The sequence below is a fragment of the Montipora foliosa genome, chromosome 1 (assembly GCF_036669935.1).
Source record: "Montipora foliosa isolate CH-2021 chromosome 1, ASM3666993v2, whole genome shotgun sequence".
Lineage (NCBI taxonomy): Eukaryota > Metazoa > Cnidaria > Anthozoa > Scleractinia > Acroporidae > Montipora > Montipora foliosa.
Window position 1 is genome coordinate 11,709,741 of NC_090869.1, and position 14,280 is coordinate 11,724,020.

The 14,280-nt window shown below is 38.9% G+C and overlaps 2 protein-coding genes across 2 annotated transcripts in view; both read right to left on the bottom strand.

Moving 5' to 3' along the window:
- Positions 1-9,879: 9,879 nt before the first annotated feature.
- LOC138009811 (interleukin-1 receptor-associated kinase 4-like) lies at positions 9,880-11,807 on the bottom strand. Its single transcript, XM_068856816.1, has 2 exons — positions 11,616-11,807; positions 9,880-10,077 (listed from the first exon to the last, which is right to left on the bottom strand). Exons 1-2 carry the CDS (start codon positions 11,805-11,807, stop codon positions 9,880-9,882), a joined length of 390 nt encoding a protein of 129 aa, XP_068712917.1.
- Positions 11,808-11,815: 8 nt separating this feature from the next.
- LOC137982904 (uncharacterized) overlaps positions 11,816-14,280 on the bottom strand; it is a 13,098-nt gene continuing 10,633 nt past the window's right edge. Inside the window, exons 3-4 of the mRNA XM_068830099.1 lie at positions 13,422-14,021; positions 11,816-12,445 (exon numbers count right to left, since the gene is read on the bottom strand). Coding sequence (XP_068686200.1) covers positions 13,427-14,021 — 595 coding nt within the window. The 3' untranslated portion in view covers positions 11,816-12,445; positions 13,422-13,426. The remainder of the gene's footprint in view (positions 12,446-13,421; positions 14,022-14,280) is intronic.

Consider the following 14,280-nt stretch of genomic DNA (forward strand, 5'->3'; position numbering starts at 1 on the left):
CTCACAGTGGATAGATCGTTTTCATGTGACGTCATCATTTTCTAAAATCCAAAACTAAAGAGCCACGAAAGTTTTTATCCTCATCAGACAAAAGAGGCGGTAAATTTGTACCCATTTGCAATTTTAAAGCTCAATAGCGTGCTTCGTTTGGAAACCAGAGCATTTTGAATTTCTGAGTTATAGCGGTGCGTGACACGAGGCGACGGTCAAGTTTATTGAGAAATATATATTTATCTCATGGTTTTGAGCCTTTTTAGAATTTAAAGCATTAGGAAAAGTGCTTAAGTAAATAGCTGTTTGTTCAGTACAGATGATCACTCGCCTAGATAGCCAAAGAGAGATTTTACGATTGCAAAGTTTGCATTTATGTCACTCTATAGAGACAAATGAAATTTAGCAAAAATGCCTCTCTATATATATTACAGAAGCGAAAGACTTTTCAGTTAGTTAACTGCGAAATGTTCGTCTACATATATATGCGAATCAGTGACTTCGCAATTAATTAAATGCGAAATGTACATCTTCATATATGAGGCAATCAATGACTTCGCGATCAATTAACTGCGAAATGTTCGTCTACATATATAAGGAAATCAGGGACTTCGCGATTAATTAACTGCAAAATGTTCGTCTCAATATACAAGGGCGTCAGTGACTTCGCGATTAATTAACTGCGAAATGTTCGTCTGAATATATGAAGGAATAACTGCTTTCGCGATTAACTGCGAAATGTTCGTCTACATATATAAGGAAATCAGTGACTTCGCGATTAATTAACTGCAAAACATTCGTCTGAATATACAAGGGCATCAGTGACTTCGCGATTAATTAACTGCGAAATGTTCGTCTGAATATATGAATGAATCAGTGACTTCGCGATTAATTAACTGCGAAATGTTCGTCTGAATATATGAATGAATCAGTGACTTCGCGATTAATTAACTGCGAAATGTACATCTTCACATATAAGGAAATCAATTAATGATTTCGCGATTTATTAACTGCGAAATGTTCGTCTACATATATAAGGAAACCAGGGACTTCGCGATGAATTAACTGCAAAATGTTCGTCTGAATATACAAGGGCATCAGTGACTTCGCGATTAATTAACTGCGAAATGTACATCTTCACATACAAGGAAATCAATGATTTCGCGATTAATTAACTGCGAAATGTTCGTAAGGAAATCAGTGACTTCGTGGTTAATTAACTGCAAAGTATTCGTCTGAATATGTGAGGGCATCAGTGATTTCGCGATTAATTAAATGCGAAATTTTCGTCTAAACATATGAGGGCAACAGTGACTTCGCGATTAATTAACTGCGAAATGTACATCTTCACATATAAGGAAATCAATGATTTCGCGATTTATTAACTACGAAATGTGCGTCTACATATATAAGGTCTATAAGGAAATCAGTTACTTCGCGATTAATTAACTGCAAAATATTCGTCTCAATATATAAGGGCATCAGTGACTTCGCCATTAATTAAATGCGAAATATTCGTCTGAATATATGAGGGCATCATTGACTTCGCGATTAATTAAATGCGAAATGTTCATGTTTTTCCTATTTCTCACTGCAGGATGTTTGAGAATTTCTGCTCACCTCGGCTGCGACCTCCATGAGTTGTAATTAAGCCATTCTTACAAAGTTTTCGTTTGAAGTTCACTATTCGTTTGAGTTGTCGCGTTGGTATGCTTATACAATATGTCTAGAATTCTCGGTATTTCCATGATCGGTAAATCCAAAAAGGCTGCAGATTTCGTATCTAAAAGTGAACGATCAAGCTTCTACTCAGTTAATATTAATCTTAGTGTGTGCAAGGGTGACGTACTTTAGAGAGAGAACTTAGGGATACCATTAGCGATAAGGGAACAAACAATGTTAAAGCTTGGTTGAAAAAGTAAATACGACATGTAGCAGTTGCAATAACAGTGCAGAGCCTTGGTATCTCTACGCTAAGGCGAGTCAGCCTATCGTTTGAGCAAAATTTAACAAATTGATGAACTAAAAAGGGAGGTTACAATAGGGGGTGACAACTCTAACACGGCCTGTTTCGGGAGAAAAACAAAAGAATCGAGAAGACTCGGGTTTTTTGATGGGAAATATGACATAGTTCTGGGATACTGCAGAAAAAAACAGCAAAGTTTTGACATTTTACAAGAATGTCACCAAAACACTCGGAAGGATTTCAAAATTGCCGGGAGGACTCAAAGTTCCACATGGTGTTGCTCAAACAACGTTTGTTAGAGTTGTCACTCCCATGATGTTAACTCTTTTGGCACAGTGCCCCATTATCTTAAAAAGAACAAAGAAAGCATTACTCTAAAATTCTTACGTCCTTGCTTCTGAGACTAGGTATCCAGTCCACATCATCTGGAAACATTTCGCAGTTAATTAATCGCGAAGTCACTGATTCCTTCATATATTCAGACGAACATTTCGCAGTTAATTAATCGCGAAGTCACTGATTCCTTCAAATATTCAGACGAACATTTCGCAGTTAATTAATCGCGAAGTCACTGATTCCTTCAAATATTCAGACGAACATTTCGCAGTTAATTAATCACGAAGTCACTGATTCCTTCAAATATTCAGACGAACATTTCGCAGTTAATTAATCGCGAAGTCACTGATTCCCTAATATATTCAGACGAACATTTCGCAGTTAATTAATCGCGAAGTCACTGATTCCCTTGTATATTCAGACGAACATTTCGCAGTTAGTTAATCGCGAAATCACCGATTCCTTCATGTATTCAGACGAAAATTTCGCAGTTAATTAATCGCGAAGTCACTGATTCCTTCAAATATTCAGACGAACATTTCGCAGTTAATTAATCGCGAAGTCACTGATTCCTTCATATATTCAGACGAACATTTCGCAGTTAATTAATCACGAAGTCACTGATTCCTTCAAATATTCAGACGAACATTTCGCAGTTAATTAATCGCGAAGTCACTGATTCCCTAATATATTCAGACGAACATTTCGCAGTCAATTAATCGCGAAGTCACTGATTCCCTTGTATATTCAGACGAACATTTCGCAGTTAGTTAATCGCGAAATCACCGATTCCTTCATGTATTCAGACGAAAATTTCGCAGTTAATTAATCGCGAAGTCACTGATTCCCTAATATATTCAGACGAACATTTCGCAGTTAATTAATCGCGAAGTCACTGATTCCTTCATATATTCAGACGAACATTTCGCAGTTAATTAATGGCGACGTCACTGATTCATTCATATATTCAGACGAACATTTCGCAGTTAATTAATCGCGAAGTCACTGATTCATTCATATATTCAGACGAACATTTCGCAGTTAATTAATCGCGAAGTCACTGATTCCTTCACATATTCAGACCAATATTTCGCAGTTAATTAATCGCGAAGTCACTGATTCCCTAATATATTCAGACGAACATTTCGCAGTTAATTAATCGCGAAATCACTGATTCCTTCATATATTCAGACGAACATTTCGCAGTTAATTAACCCTTTCAGGCCCGATAGTGCCAAATGGCACTTATAGATTTTACTCTGTCTAACGCCAGACGATTTTACTCGTCAATGGGGAACCCCTCGGGCCTGAAAGGGTTAATTAATCGTGAAGTCACTGATTCCTTCATATATTCAGACGAATATTTTGCAGTTAATTAATCGCGAGGTCACTGATTCTCTTATATGCATATATGTACAAAGCGAATAATTATTCGAGGTTAGTTAACGGCGAAATTTGGATCTGTTATATTACAAATCAAAATATTTTCAAAAATATACAGAGATGTTTCATTGCAAATTTTCATAATTTCTCTATAGATATAATTCATTACAAAATTTTTACTAATATTAATTCCCGCGCTAAGCAATTTCAGGCGCACTAATCTCCCTGCTAATCCTTTTCACGTAGCAGTTCATTTGCAGCATGTGTTAGAATCTACTAAGTCGTGTAGTTCGGTTGATACTGCTTTTTGTGCCCGGTTAAGTGGGCTCACGGGATAGCGGGTATGGCCTCTCCTGCCGATAACCAGGTAGTTTCTAGATTTCGGGAAGCCGCAAAGAGAATTTTAGGCGCTGGGAGACCCAATAGGGAGGAGCCCCTTTCCACTGATGTCTTAAAAGTCATTGTGGAAGGCGCGGACCTGTCAAACATTCTGCACCTTAGAAACGTATGCATATATGTCTTAGCTTATGCGGGGTTTTTTAGATCCGAGGAGGTTCTTTATATAAGAATGAATCACATTCATTTCCATGAAGGGTTCATGATTATCAAAGTAGAAAAAAGTAAGACCGACCAGCTTCGACAAGGCGATCAGGTTGTTATTGCTCAATCAGGGGGTAGCGTCTGCCCGGTTTTCTTATTGAAAACCTACCTTAGAAAATTAGATATTGACCCCCACTCCAGTGAATTTATTTTCCGACCACTGGTTAAATCTAAGTCCTCCTACAAGTTGACTCAAAAGAATAAGCCTATTTCCTATACAACATTTAGGGATCAGTTAGCCAAAGGCCTAACAAATGTAGTTTCGGATCCGTCTGTTTAAGGGGACTCACTCCTTTCGGTCAGGTGAAGCCTCTAGGGTCGCCAACAGTGGGGTTAGTGATAGGCTTTTCCAGCGACATGGCAGATGGAAGAGTGTCGCAGCTAAGAATGGTTACATCAAGGACGACATCTCTACACGACTTTCAGTCTCGAAGTCTTTGAGGCTTTAGTTCGTTTTCTCTGCTCATCAAGCCTATACTTTTTCTTCTAGGTTGTCGGTATAACGTATGGCCTTATCCGCCAAAATAAACCTAATGGTTTTTTGCTCATGTTGCGTACTGCGTGGTGGAGCTGAAATTTTGAATTTTAGCAGATGTGAACAGAACTGTAATTAAATAAAATTGAATGGAGTATGATAGACTGAATTATACCTCAGTTGATCATAATCAACGTCGAGTGTGTACACGGCTTAACTCAATGCAATTGAAAGAACTTTCAGAATTTCAATCAAACAAGACGTCGTTTTCGTGGATAATGCCATTTTCAAACAATTTTCCTTAAAATAAGGACTTATTGTCTATTCTTATTTGATTGGCATCCACACTATACGCTGCCACTCATTTCTCGTATCTCGGAATTCAGACCACCACTGAAATAACACAGAATAGAAAAGACAAGAGATGAAGATGAGAGGGAAAAGCGATGGTGCTTTGTTTGATAACCGACTTCACAAGCCGCTCCCCTCAAAAGAGCTTTTTAGGGCCCGTGAAACAAAGTGATATCAGATTTCAAAGGGTAATGTGAACGAAATTGGAGGTCCTTCAACCTACCCATTCAGCCACAAAACTAATAATAAAAATTCATAATAATTCATTCACTTCTATAGCGCATTTTCTGCATGGCGAAATGATCAAATACGCTTTACAATAATTGATAATAACTATGTGTTTCTGGAATGCGTCCTTAAACACAAGCGTCTTCAATTGCTGCTTAAAGCTCCCCATGGGCTAAGACAGCTCCTGATTTCAGCTGGTAAATTGTTCCATCCCATGGGTGCCGCCCACATGAATGAACGGTCTCCTAACGTCTTGTATGACTTACATCTCGGCACGGTCAATAGTAGGCCTCTACAGGATCTAGGGCTAGATCTAATTGTAATGAGACTTCTGATATCAGGGTTCGTGCTGGATTTTGTCTGTAAAATTCCAAGAGAATTCAAGGAGTTTTCAATAACCAGGAATTGAGTTTTCAAGGAATCTTTAAAAGAAGATTTCTATGCCATACAAAGTGCTTCAGTGTTCTCTTTGCTGAAAAAGCCTACCTTGATATTGCTTACCACATCCTGAAAGATAAGCGCACACATGGGCATTTTAATTTTTGGTTTTAATGTTTCCCTAATAGTCAATTTTGGGCTCAATCAATAAAATGTCTCTTTACCTTAGCATGATGCAATCTCAACAATTTTCACCCAAGCAAAGATTCAAGGAGTTTTCAAGAAATTTTCCACAAAATCCTTTTTCTCAAGGGCTTTTCAAGCGCCCTTGAAGTCCAAAATTAAATTCAGGGGCTTTTCAAGCACTTCTAGGAGTAGCACATTAACCCTGTGATATACTCCGGACACATATTGTAAATGGCTTTAAATCTTAAACTGAATCCTATAACTAACCGGTAGCCAATGTAACTGCTTCAGTAACGGAGTAATGTGACAATATTTGCATTTATTAAAAATAACTCTAGCGGCCGCATTCTGAACGCTCCCATTAACAGTAACACGCCGCGAACGAGACGACAAATATGATTCGAACCATGTAAGAGCAGTGCCGGTGATTCCCAAGTCTTGAACGTAAACAAGACAGTAACTTGTCTTGAGAAACAGTGTCGAACGCGGCACTAAAGTCCAGTAAGTCCAGCAGGGTTACCTGCTGCCTGTTCATGTTCTGAAGGATGTCGTTTCGCATCTTAAGAAGAGCTGTCTCGATGCTGTGGTATTTCCTATATGACGACTGGCGTAGCGGATAGAGACCATTCTCAGCTATGTGATCTTGCAGCTGCGCAGCAACGGCTCCCTCAGTCAGCTTAGAGACGTAAGATAGATTACTCACAGGACGAAGAAAACTATATTCATTACGAACTGAAAAAAAAATTAAAATCGCGATTTCTCTTCACAAGAAATCAAAGGGACGGTAGTTGTTTCGACTCATGTGTCAGTGTAAGGCCTCTTTATACGATTCCGGTTCGCTGGGCTGGCTTGGTTTCCGACGGGAAATTGAAAAAAACCGTAATTAAGGTTTGTCCGTCGGGAGAACCAAAGTTGTGTTAATATTGAAGTTAGCAGTGATAGTTTTAAAACGTATGCACAGGTCAAAATGTTGTCCATTTTGCTCGTTCTTCAGCTCATCACAGAGTTATAACTCGTTCGCATCGACTCGAATTCCCTGCAATGTTTTTCATGTCATGTTTTTCTAGTGTACGTAAGGAAACCTTAAACGAATACGTAAAGAAATAAAGTGAACAAAACTACGGAAAAAAGTTCATTACTGGGTTGCTATAGGCAATCTAGTCAGAAAATGAGTTGAATTTCTCTAGTTTTTCCCGTGTCAGGAAAATGGAAAAGTTGCGCATTAGGTGTTTCCTGTCACTCCCCTACTAAGTATTGTCCTTGTGCTTAGAGTCCTCTGCGCGTAATTTTGGTAGGTTTCAGGGGGTACTAGAAATGCGTAAATTTTGCACGGTGGACACAGTATTCAATTAACCTGCAATGGCGTCGAGGCTTAACTGCAGAATACCCCGCCACTCGAACTATATTCCACGTAGCCGGCTACGCGGTACGCGGTACCCAGAAATAGGAATGCACAATACTGTAGAATACCCCGCCACTTGGACTAATTTCCAAATGAACTAAATTTCAAAATGGCGCAGCGATGTTATATGTGCTGGCTACGCGGTACGCAGTACGCGGTACGCCGTGACATTCCTCGTTCTTAAAGCGTCAAAGCCTAAGTAATTCCACAGACAAGAGACTGTGGAACTGTGGACTCGGAAGAACGTTATATAAACAAATGATTTCAAAATGGCGCAGCAATGTTCTTTGTGCTGGCTACAAGGTACGCGGCACGCTGTGATAGCACTCGTTTACTGATTAAGTCCAAGCGCTCGTTTCAGTATTAGGCCTATAAGCACTCTTTTAAAATTTTAGCTTTCATTTTACGGTTTGGGTAACTAAAATTTTTAACGAGATCGTGTGAAGAATATAGCACTCGTTTCCTGATTACCGGTAACCCTAAGCGTTCGTTTCAGAAATTAGGACTAAGAACTCTTTAAAATTTAAGATTTCATTTCACGGTTCGCTTAAACTTCGCTTTTTAACACGATCGTGTGATGAATATAGCACTCGTTTACTGATTAAGCCTAAGCACTCGTTTGAAATTTTAGCTTTCATTTTACGGTTCAGTTAGGGTTAGGGTACACTAGAATTTTAATTTTCCACGTACCGCGTACCGCGTAGCCAGCTACTTAAGATACTTTGCCATCTAATGACTTTAACTCTTTCCGCGTACCGCGTACCGCGTAGCCAGCTTGTAAAGATACTTCGCCATCTTGACTTTAATTCTTTCCGCGTACCGCGTAGCCAGCTTGTAAAGATACTTCGCCATCTTGACTTTAATTCTTTCCGCGTACCGCGTAGCCAGCTTGTAAAGATACTTCGCCATCTTGACTTTAATTCTTTCCGCGTACCGCGTAGCCAGCTTGTAAAGATACTTCGCCATCTTGACTTTAATTCTTTCCGCGTACCGCGTAGCCAGCTTGTAAAGATACTTCGCCATCTTGACTTTGATTCTTTCCGCGTACCGCGTAGCCAGCTTCTTAAGATACTCGATGTGGCGGGGTCAGTAAACGAGTGCTATATTCATCACACGATCGTGTTAAATTTTAAAGGTTCTACAGAAAAGGATTTTATCCTAAACTATGACAAGGACAAAATGAGGACAAAATCTCTTTTTGTCAGGGGCCAATTTCAATGAAATTGTCCGACTCGACAAAATATTTGCCCTGGCGCTATTTACAAAAATAATTTTCCCTGTATGTGATGACCATGTAATGGAAATGTGCCCTCGTGCAATTAAGGATTAATTTCACTTGTATTTTCAAAGTCTTTCACTTTTGTGAAAACTTCGCAAATACACGTGAAATTAATCCTTAATTGCCCACGGGCCCACGCGATTACATATACTACAACTGATACTAATTGCTTCTACTTAGACCGTTGTCATCTTGTTATCTAAGCCAAGACTAACTGGTTAACGAGTTGTATTACATCACTTTTGTAAATAGCATCCGTTTCCCTAGTGAAAACAGTAAGTACCTCTGCGGCTGTACTTCTTCTTTTATTTCAAACAATTTCATTTCTTACACAGTCTGATTCGGTTGCACTTTTATCACCCTTTCTCGTATTTACTATTATAATTTCGAAAACTTACTTCCTATTTATTCATTTATTATTATAATTATAATAATTATTATTATTATTATATTATTATTTAAATCTCATTAAGGGCATCTTTTATTCAACAGAACCTATAGAGTAATAGAGCTGTAAATAAATATGAATTAATGTGTTATGTTAAGCTAAGTAAGATGATTTTGTAAGTAGCTTGTGACACGAAGTCGTGTTGTTAGCAGCTAATGAAGTGCATTGCAAGTAAAGTATTGTAAGTAGTGTATTGTATATAGTGCAGTGTAGTGTTTGTAGTGTAGTATATTTAAATTTAAAAAAAAATCTTGTCAACAGCAACTTGACCAACAGAAGTAAAGAACTGATTAAAATAAAATTTAAAAAAAGTACTTCTGTGGCAAAGGAATTTTAGTCTTTTCTATGCCAATTACATTTGATTTTTTCACATTACAATTCTGGACAATTTAATTAAGCAATTGTCTCTTATAGACCCCTAAAAAATTCAGGTGGCTCCAAATGGATTTGAACCGATGTCCTTTGCAATGCCAGTGCACAACCTCGTTCCCGGGGTCTCCGTTAGCGTTGAGAAAGAGACCCTGACAAAGAGACCTGGGAACGAGGTTGTGCCGGTGCGATGCTCTACCAACTGAGCTATGAAGCCTTACAGTTGGGAGCAGGTCAATTTATTGGGTTCATGCGTTCCCGTGAAAGGACTCGATGAAAGAGATTTATTTAAAAGACGAAATGGAGAAGTGGTAACTTCTCCATTTCGTCTATGAACCTGCACTTCAAAATGTACGCTTCACTTTTCTATTCTTTTTCCAACCTATTCTATTCTTTTTGTTCAATTCTATTCTATTCAAGTGAAAGAATATCAAGGAAGATTGCCATCTCTCAAGAATTTAGCCATTTAATAGACCACACTATCAGTTCAACCAAACTGTTCCAATTCCTGGATAATTTGAGCCATGTCTGGTCTCATGGTAGGATCATCCTGAAGGCATTGCCGCACCAGATTCCGGAAGAGTCGGTTTCTTACAAGAAGAACTTGCTCTTCCCGTCTCTCGGGATCTGGCATTTCCCGAATGCACATTTCACACAGAAGAACACCAAAGCTATACACATCAACCTGAAAAAAGCAGCAGGAATTTCTCTTACAATATCAGCAGTGTGACAGGTTGCATTGTTATTGCAAGAAGACCCTTCCTATGTCATTGTTTGCATCTTGAAAATTGAATTTCACCCACCAAACAACACCATAATTGGAGAAAGGGTCTCTAGGATACATGAAATGATGAGAAGCTGTAATGCGCCTGTGAGAAGAATATAATACACGTTGCTTGGCAACGAGTAAAAGGACAACTGGAAAATCAGAGTCCTGGGCAGAATTAGAACCTAAAACCCCCGCAACACTGGTCGGATGCTGTACCCACTGAGTAGCTAGAACTGACTGGAGAGCTATATGTAGGTCATTCATCTAGGTCCAAAATGGACAGTGTATCCCGCTAGTCTGCAGGGTCACTCATTTCATGTATTTGTACACTGTATAAACTGAGGTGCATGACTTTGTTGAACCTGCATACCAGTGGGACTCATTGTCCATTCAGGACCTACAATTGGCGTCAAATTTGTAGAGACACTCTTATCCTTTAGGATCTATTTCGAGATCGGTGCAAAAATGGCCCCCTACCCCGCACCCCCGGCCCGGGACAATGTTGTGTTATTTTCTGTTTCCTATGAGCCTTGTCAACAGCGATACAACATTGATTTGGAGGGAAGGGGGGGGGGGGGAGGGAGGGGTATCCCAGAAAAATACTTTTTGGACTAATTGTGTTTGCAAACAATGAAAGTGTTGTTGCCAGTGTGCTCTGTTGGCAACTGACTCACAACTAATTTTGTCACCGATTATAGATGAACGACCTATTGTAGCTCTCCAGTGAGTTTTATTTTATCTATTTTTAATATTGTAATTAGGAAGCGCTTTGGACAATTATTGGATTTTAGCGCTATATAAATAAAGTTATTATTATTATTATTATTATTATTATTATTATTATTCTAGTAACTCATGAGTAGAGCATCCAACTAGTGTTACGGAGGTCATAGGTTCGGATCCTACCTAGGACTCTGATTTTTCAGTTGTTCTTTTGCCCGTTGCCAAACAACTTGCATTTGGTCTCTAGGAAATTTCATGTGTCGAGTTTAATGGGAAATAACCTTCAAAAGACCCTCTCTAAAGTCACAGAAATCACAGCCGATTGGACGGGTACCAACCAAGCCACTCAGTTGACAAACAAAACAAATGTGGCATTTTTTGATAAAAAACTTCCACGCATGTCCCAGTCTTCTTCCCTCCAACTTCCAGAATTTTCAGCCTTTTGCATTAATTTAATTTCATTTGAATTACGTCTGAACACATATTCATGTATATCTTCCAACAATCTATCACAGTACAAAGAGATGTTAGCAAGCTCTGTTGAGTTCCTCTACGAAGACCCCCTGAGTTAATTTCGTTAAACTGGTCTCAAAAACGGAAGACCTTCAATATTGCTATAACCCAATTTTCGCTTGCCAAGATCAACCTCAGTTTATTGTTTATTCATGATCTGGAAAAGGATCTGCAAAGGCATAAAAAGATATGCCTATTTATCAATTTAAAAAACTAACCTTGGATGTTTGATTTGAAGAAAGTGCTTCTGGTGCACTGTAAATCAAAGCACCAGGGGCTACTGTCATGGTCTGTTGAACAAATTTAGCAGTGCCATAATCTGACACTTTGCCTCTCCACTGTTCACCCTGTCGCCATAGCAACACATTTGCACTACTGACATCCCTGTGAACGATGGGAGAAGGCTTCATGTGGTGAAGATAGTTCAGTGCTCGAGATACATCCAAAGAAATTACAGATATTTCTGTTTCTGTGAGTTGTCGTTACTCCAGCAAAGCTCGCAAGCTCAATTCCATGAGCTCAGTGACAAACAAAGGACTTCCTTCATCATTTGTTGCTCCAATAAACTGCAACAAGCAAGGATGGCGGCATCTTGAAGCAATGCTCATTTCTCTCTCAAATAAACGTCTGTTATGAGGTGAGAGAATCAGTTCATGGATTTGCTTCACAGCTACTTTGCAGCCTCTAAAACTACCAAGTGCAACTGTTCCCCACCCTCCCACCCCCAAGCAATTGTTCATTACATCAATCTCGTCTCGAGGAATGACCCAATCACAGGGTTCTTTTTGTCGATATTCTTCCAGTGCTCGTTGAGCTGTCCACAGGGTTGTTTCCAATTCATGCACATAGGCTTCCTTAGTTCTTAGCTGTTTTTGTAAATTATCTTTTTGCTGTACAAGTTCGTCCTTTGCCAGTGCCATGTTATCCAGTTCTCCCTGAAGGTTTTCTTGCTGTGCCAAAAGATCACTCCTCTGTTTCTCCCACTGTACTTTTTCAAGTTCTAATCTTTTGATTTCATCATTCAATTGCTGTATATCCAAAGGTGCATCTGTTATGAAATGGAATTAATAACACAGGCAGCAAGTACAAATCATTAAAAATGTAGTTCCATTATTAAAAACAAACCTTTCCACCCTGTGTGAACTCTTGGAATCAATTTCTATTTTCGAATGCCCCATAATGCACTTTGTTTGCCCCCCAAATTTTGCATAAACTATTGTTTTCAAATGCTCTTGGGGACACTGCATATTCTTCCCAAGAATGCTTGAAAGCAATAGTTTATGCAAAATTTGGGTGGCAAACACAAGTGTATTATGGGGCATTCGAAATAGAGAATAGAGCCAACAGAACTTAGTTCATTTTCACTAAAAATAATGTGAACTACAACTAAAAATTATCCATTACAAATCCCCCCTGGAATACCAACATAAGAAAATAGGACAATTTGTTTGAAAACAACAAACTAGGCCTTAGTTATTCAGAGATTAGATTGTGCAATCCAGCAGGTTAGTACTACCAACACTTGAGCTGTCCACAAGACAGAGATTTATCCAGTGGATAGGGCAATCCAACCTTCGAATAACAGGGACTAGAACCTTAATTTGTGGGTGTGGGCTAAGGTGAATTTCAGCTCTAAAATATTTTTTTTTCAACACTCACTTGAAGCCTCATTATACTTCAGTAGTATTGGCAACAACAGAATTGATAAGTGGAGCAGCTGCTTCCATTGTACCAATGATTGCAGGACCCTTCCCATTTGAATGCTTACTTCGGTGCAACACACACTAATCGCTGAGCTGACCATCATGTGCCTCTTTTAGGCAGCTCAGTATTGTAGTGAAAAAACTTAAAGTTTGATGATGACTAACTCCCTAAACCTGAAGTTAAGAAATACCCGGTTATAAAAGCAACCCTGGGTTCAGTTGGGGAGGTGTCTTGAATCACAAAAAACTTTCTCCCTGAAGGGCAAGATGTAAACTCCCCAAACATTATCAACAAAACAGTCAAGTCTCCAAGATACACACCTAGACTAAATGCTTGCATCATTTTTTTCTGTATCCTGCTTACTTAAGAGCTGTCTCCACTGCGGTAAAGAAGAAGGTGATGTTACCACACTCATTGCCACTGTCGTTTTCGGCATATTTCCAATTAGTGTGAACAGAGACAAAGGGCTGCTATTTTTTGAGTTTGTTGCTTTGCCTTGCAATAAACAATTTGAGACAAGTGATGTATTACTTGAGGCTCCTTCAACAATTGGCATAATTTTTGGTTTTTCTTCAGCCAGTGGTTTGTCTGCATATGGTTTAAGTAAAACAGGTGCAGGGTAATCGCTTGGGATGTTTTTGCCACTAAACACAAATTCTGTTTTGTTTGTCAATGATCTGTAAGCACCCAGATCTTCAAACACTTTTGGAGCAAACTCAGTCTTATTAATGGTTTCATTGATTGTGGTTTGCTTGGTGTCGCCGTAACTAGAAGGATGAGGTGACAGTTTCGAATCTTTCTTCCACTCTCTGTTTCTCCATGAGGATATCTTTTGTTTCCCTCCATGGGAATTTGCTGTTTCAGGCTTTTGCATCTCTCGCCATCCTCTTGGCATTGTTAGTGTTTTCAAAGCAAGCTCACTGTGCACAAAAAGTAAATAAAATTTCCACCAGTTAACTCAAAAGGGATATCTCTTAGTTACAGATGAAATGCATCTTTGACATGGTTCAAGGTTCATTTTATTTTATTAGTAATTTATATATATATGTATATATGTATCCAGATTCACTCCCCAATGTAAGAAATAACATTTAAATAATAAGCTCAATAATGCCTGCATTTTGATTGGTTCTCAGCAATGGTCTATTAGAGGACAGATGCATGACTGATGTCATCACA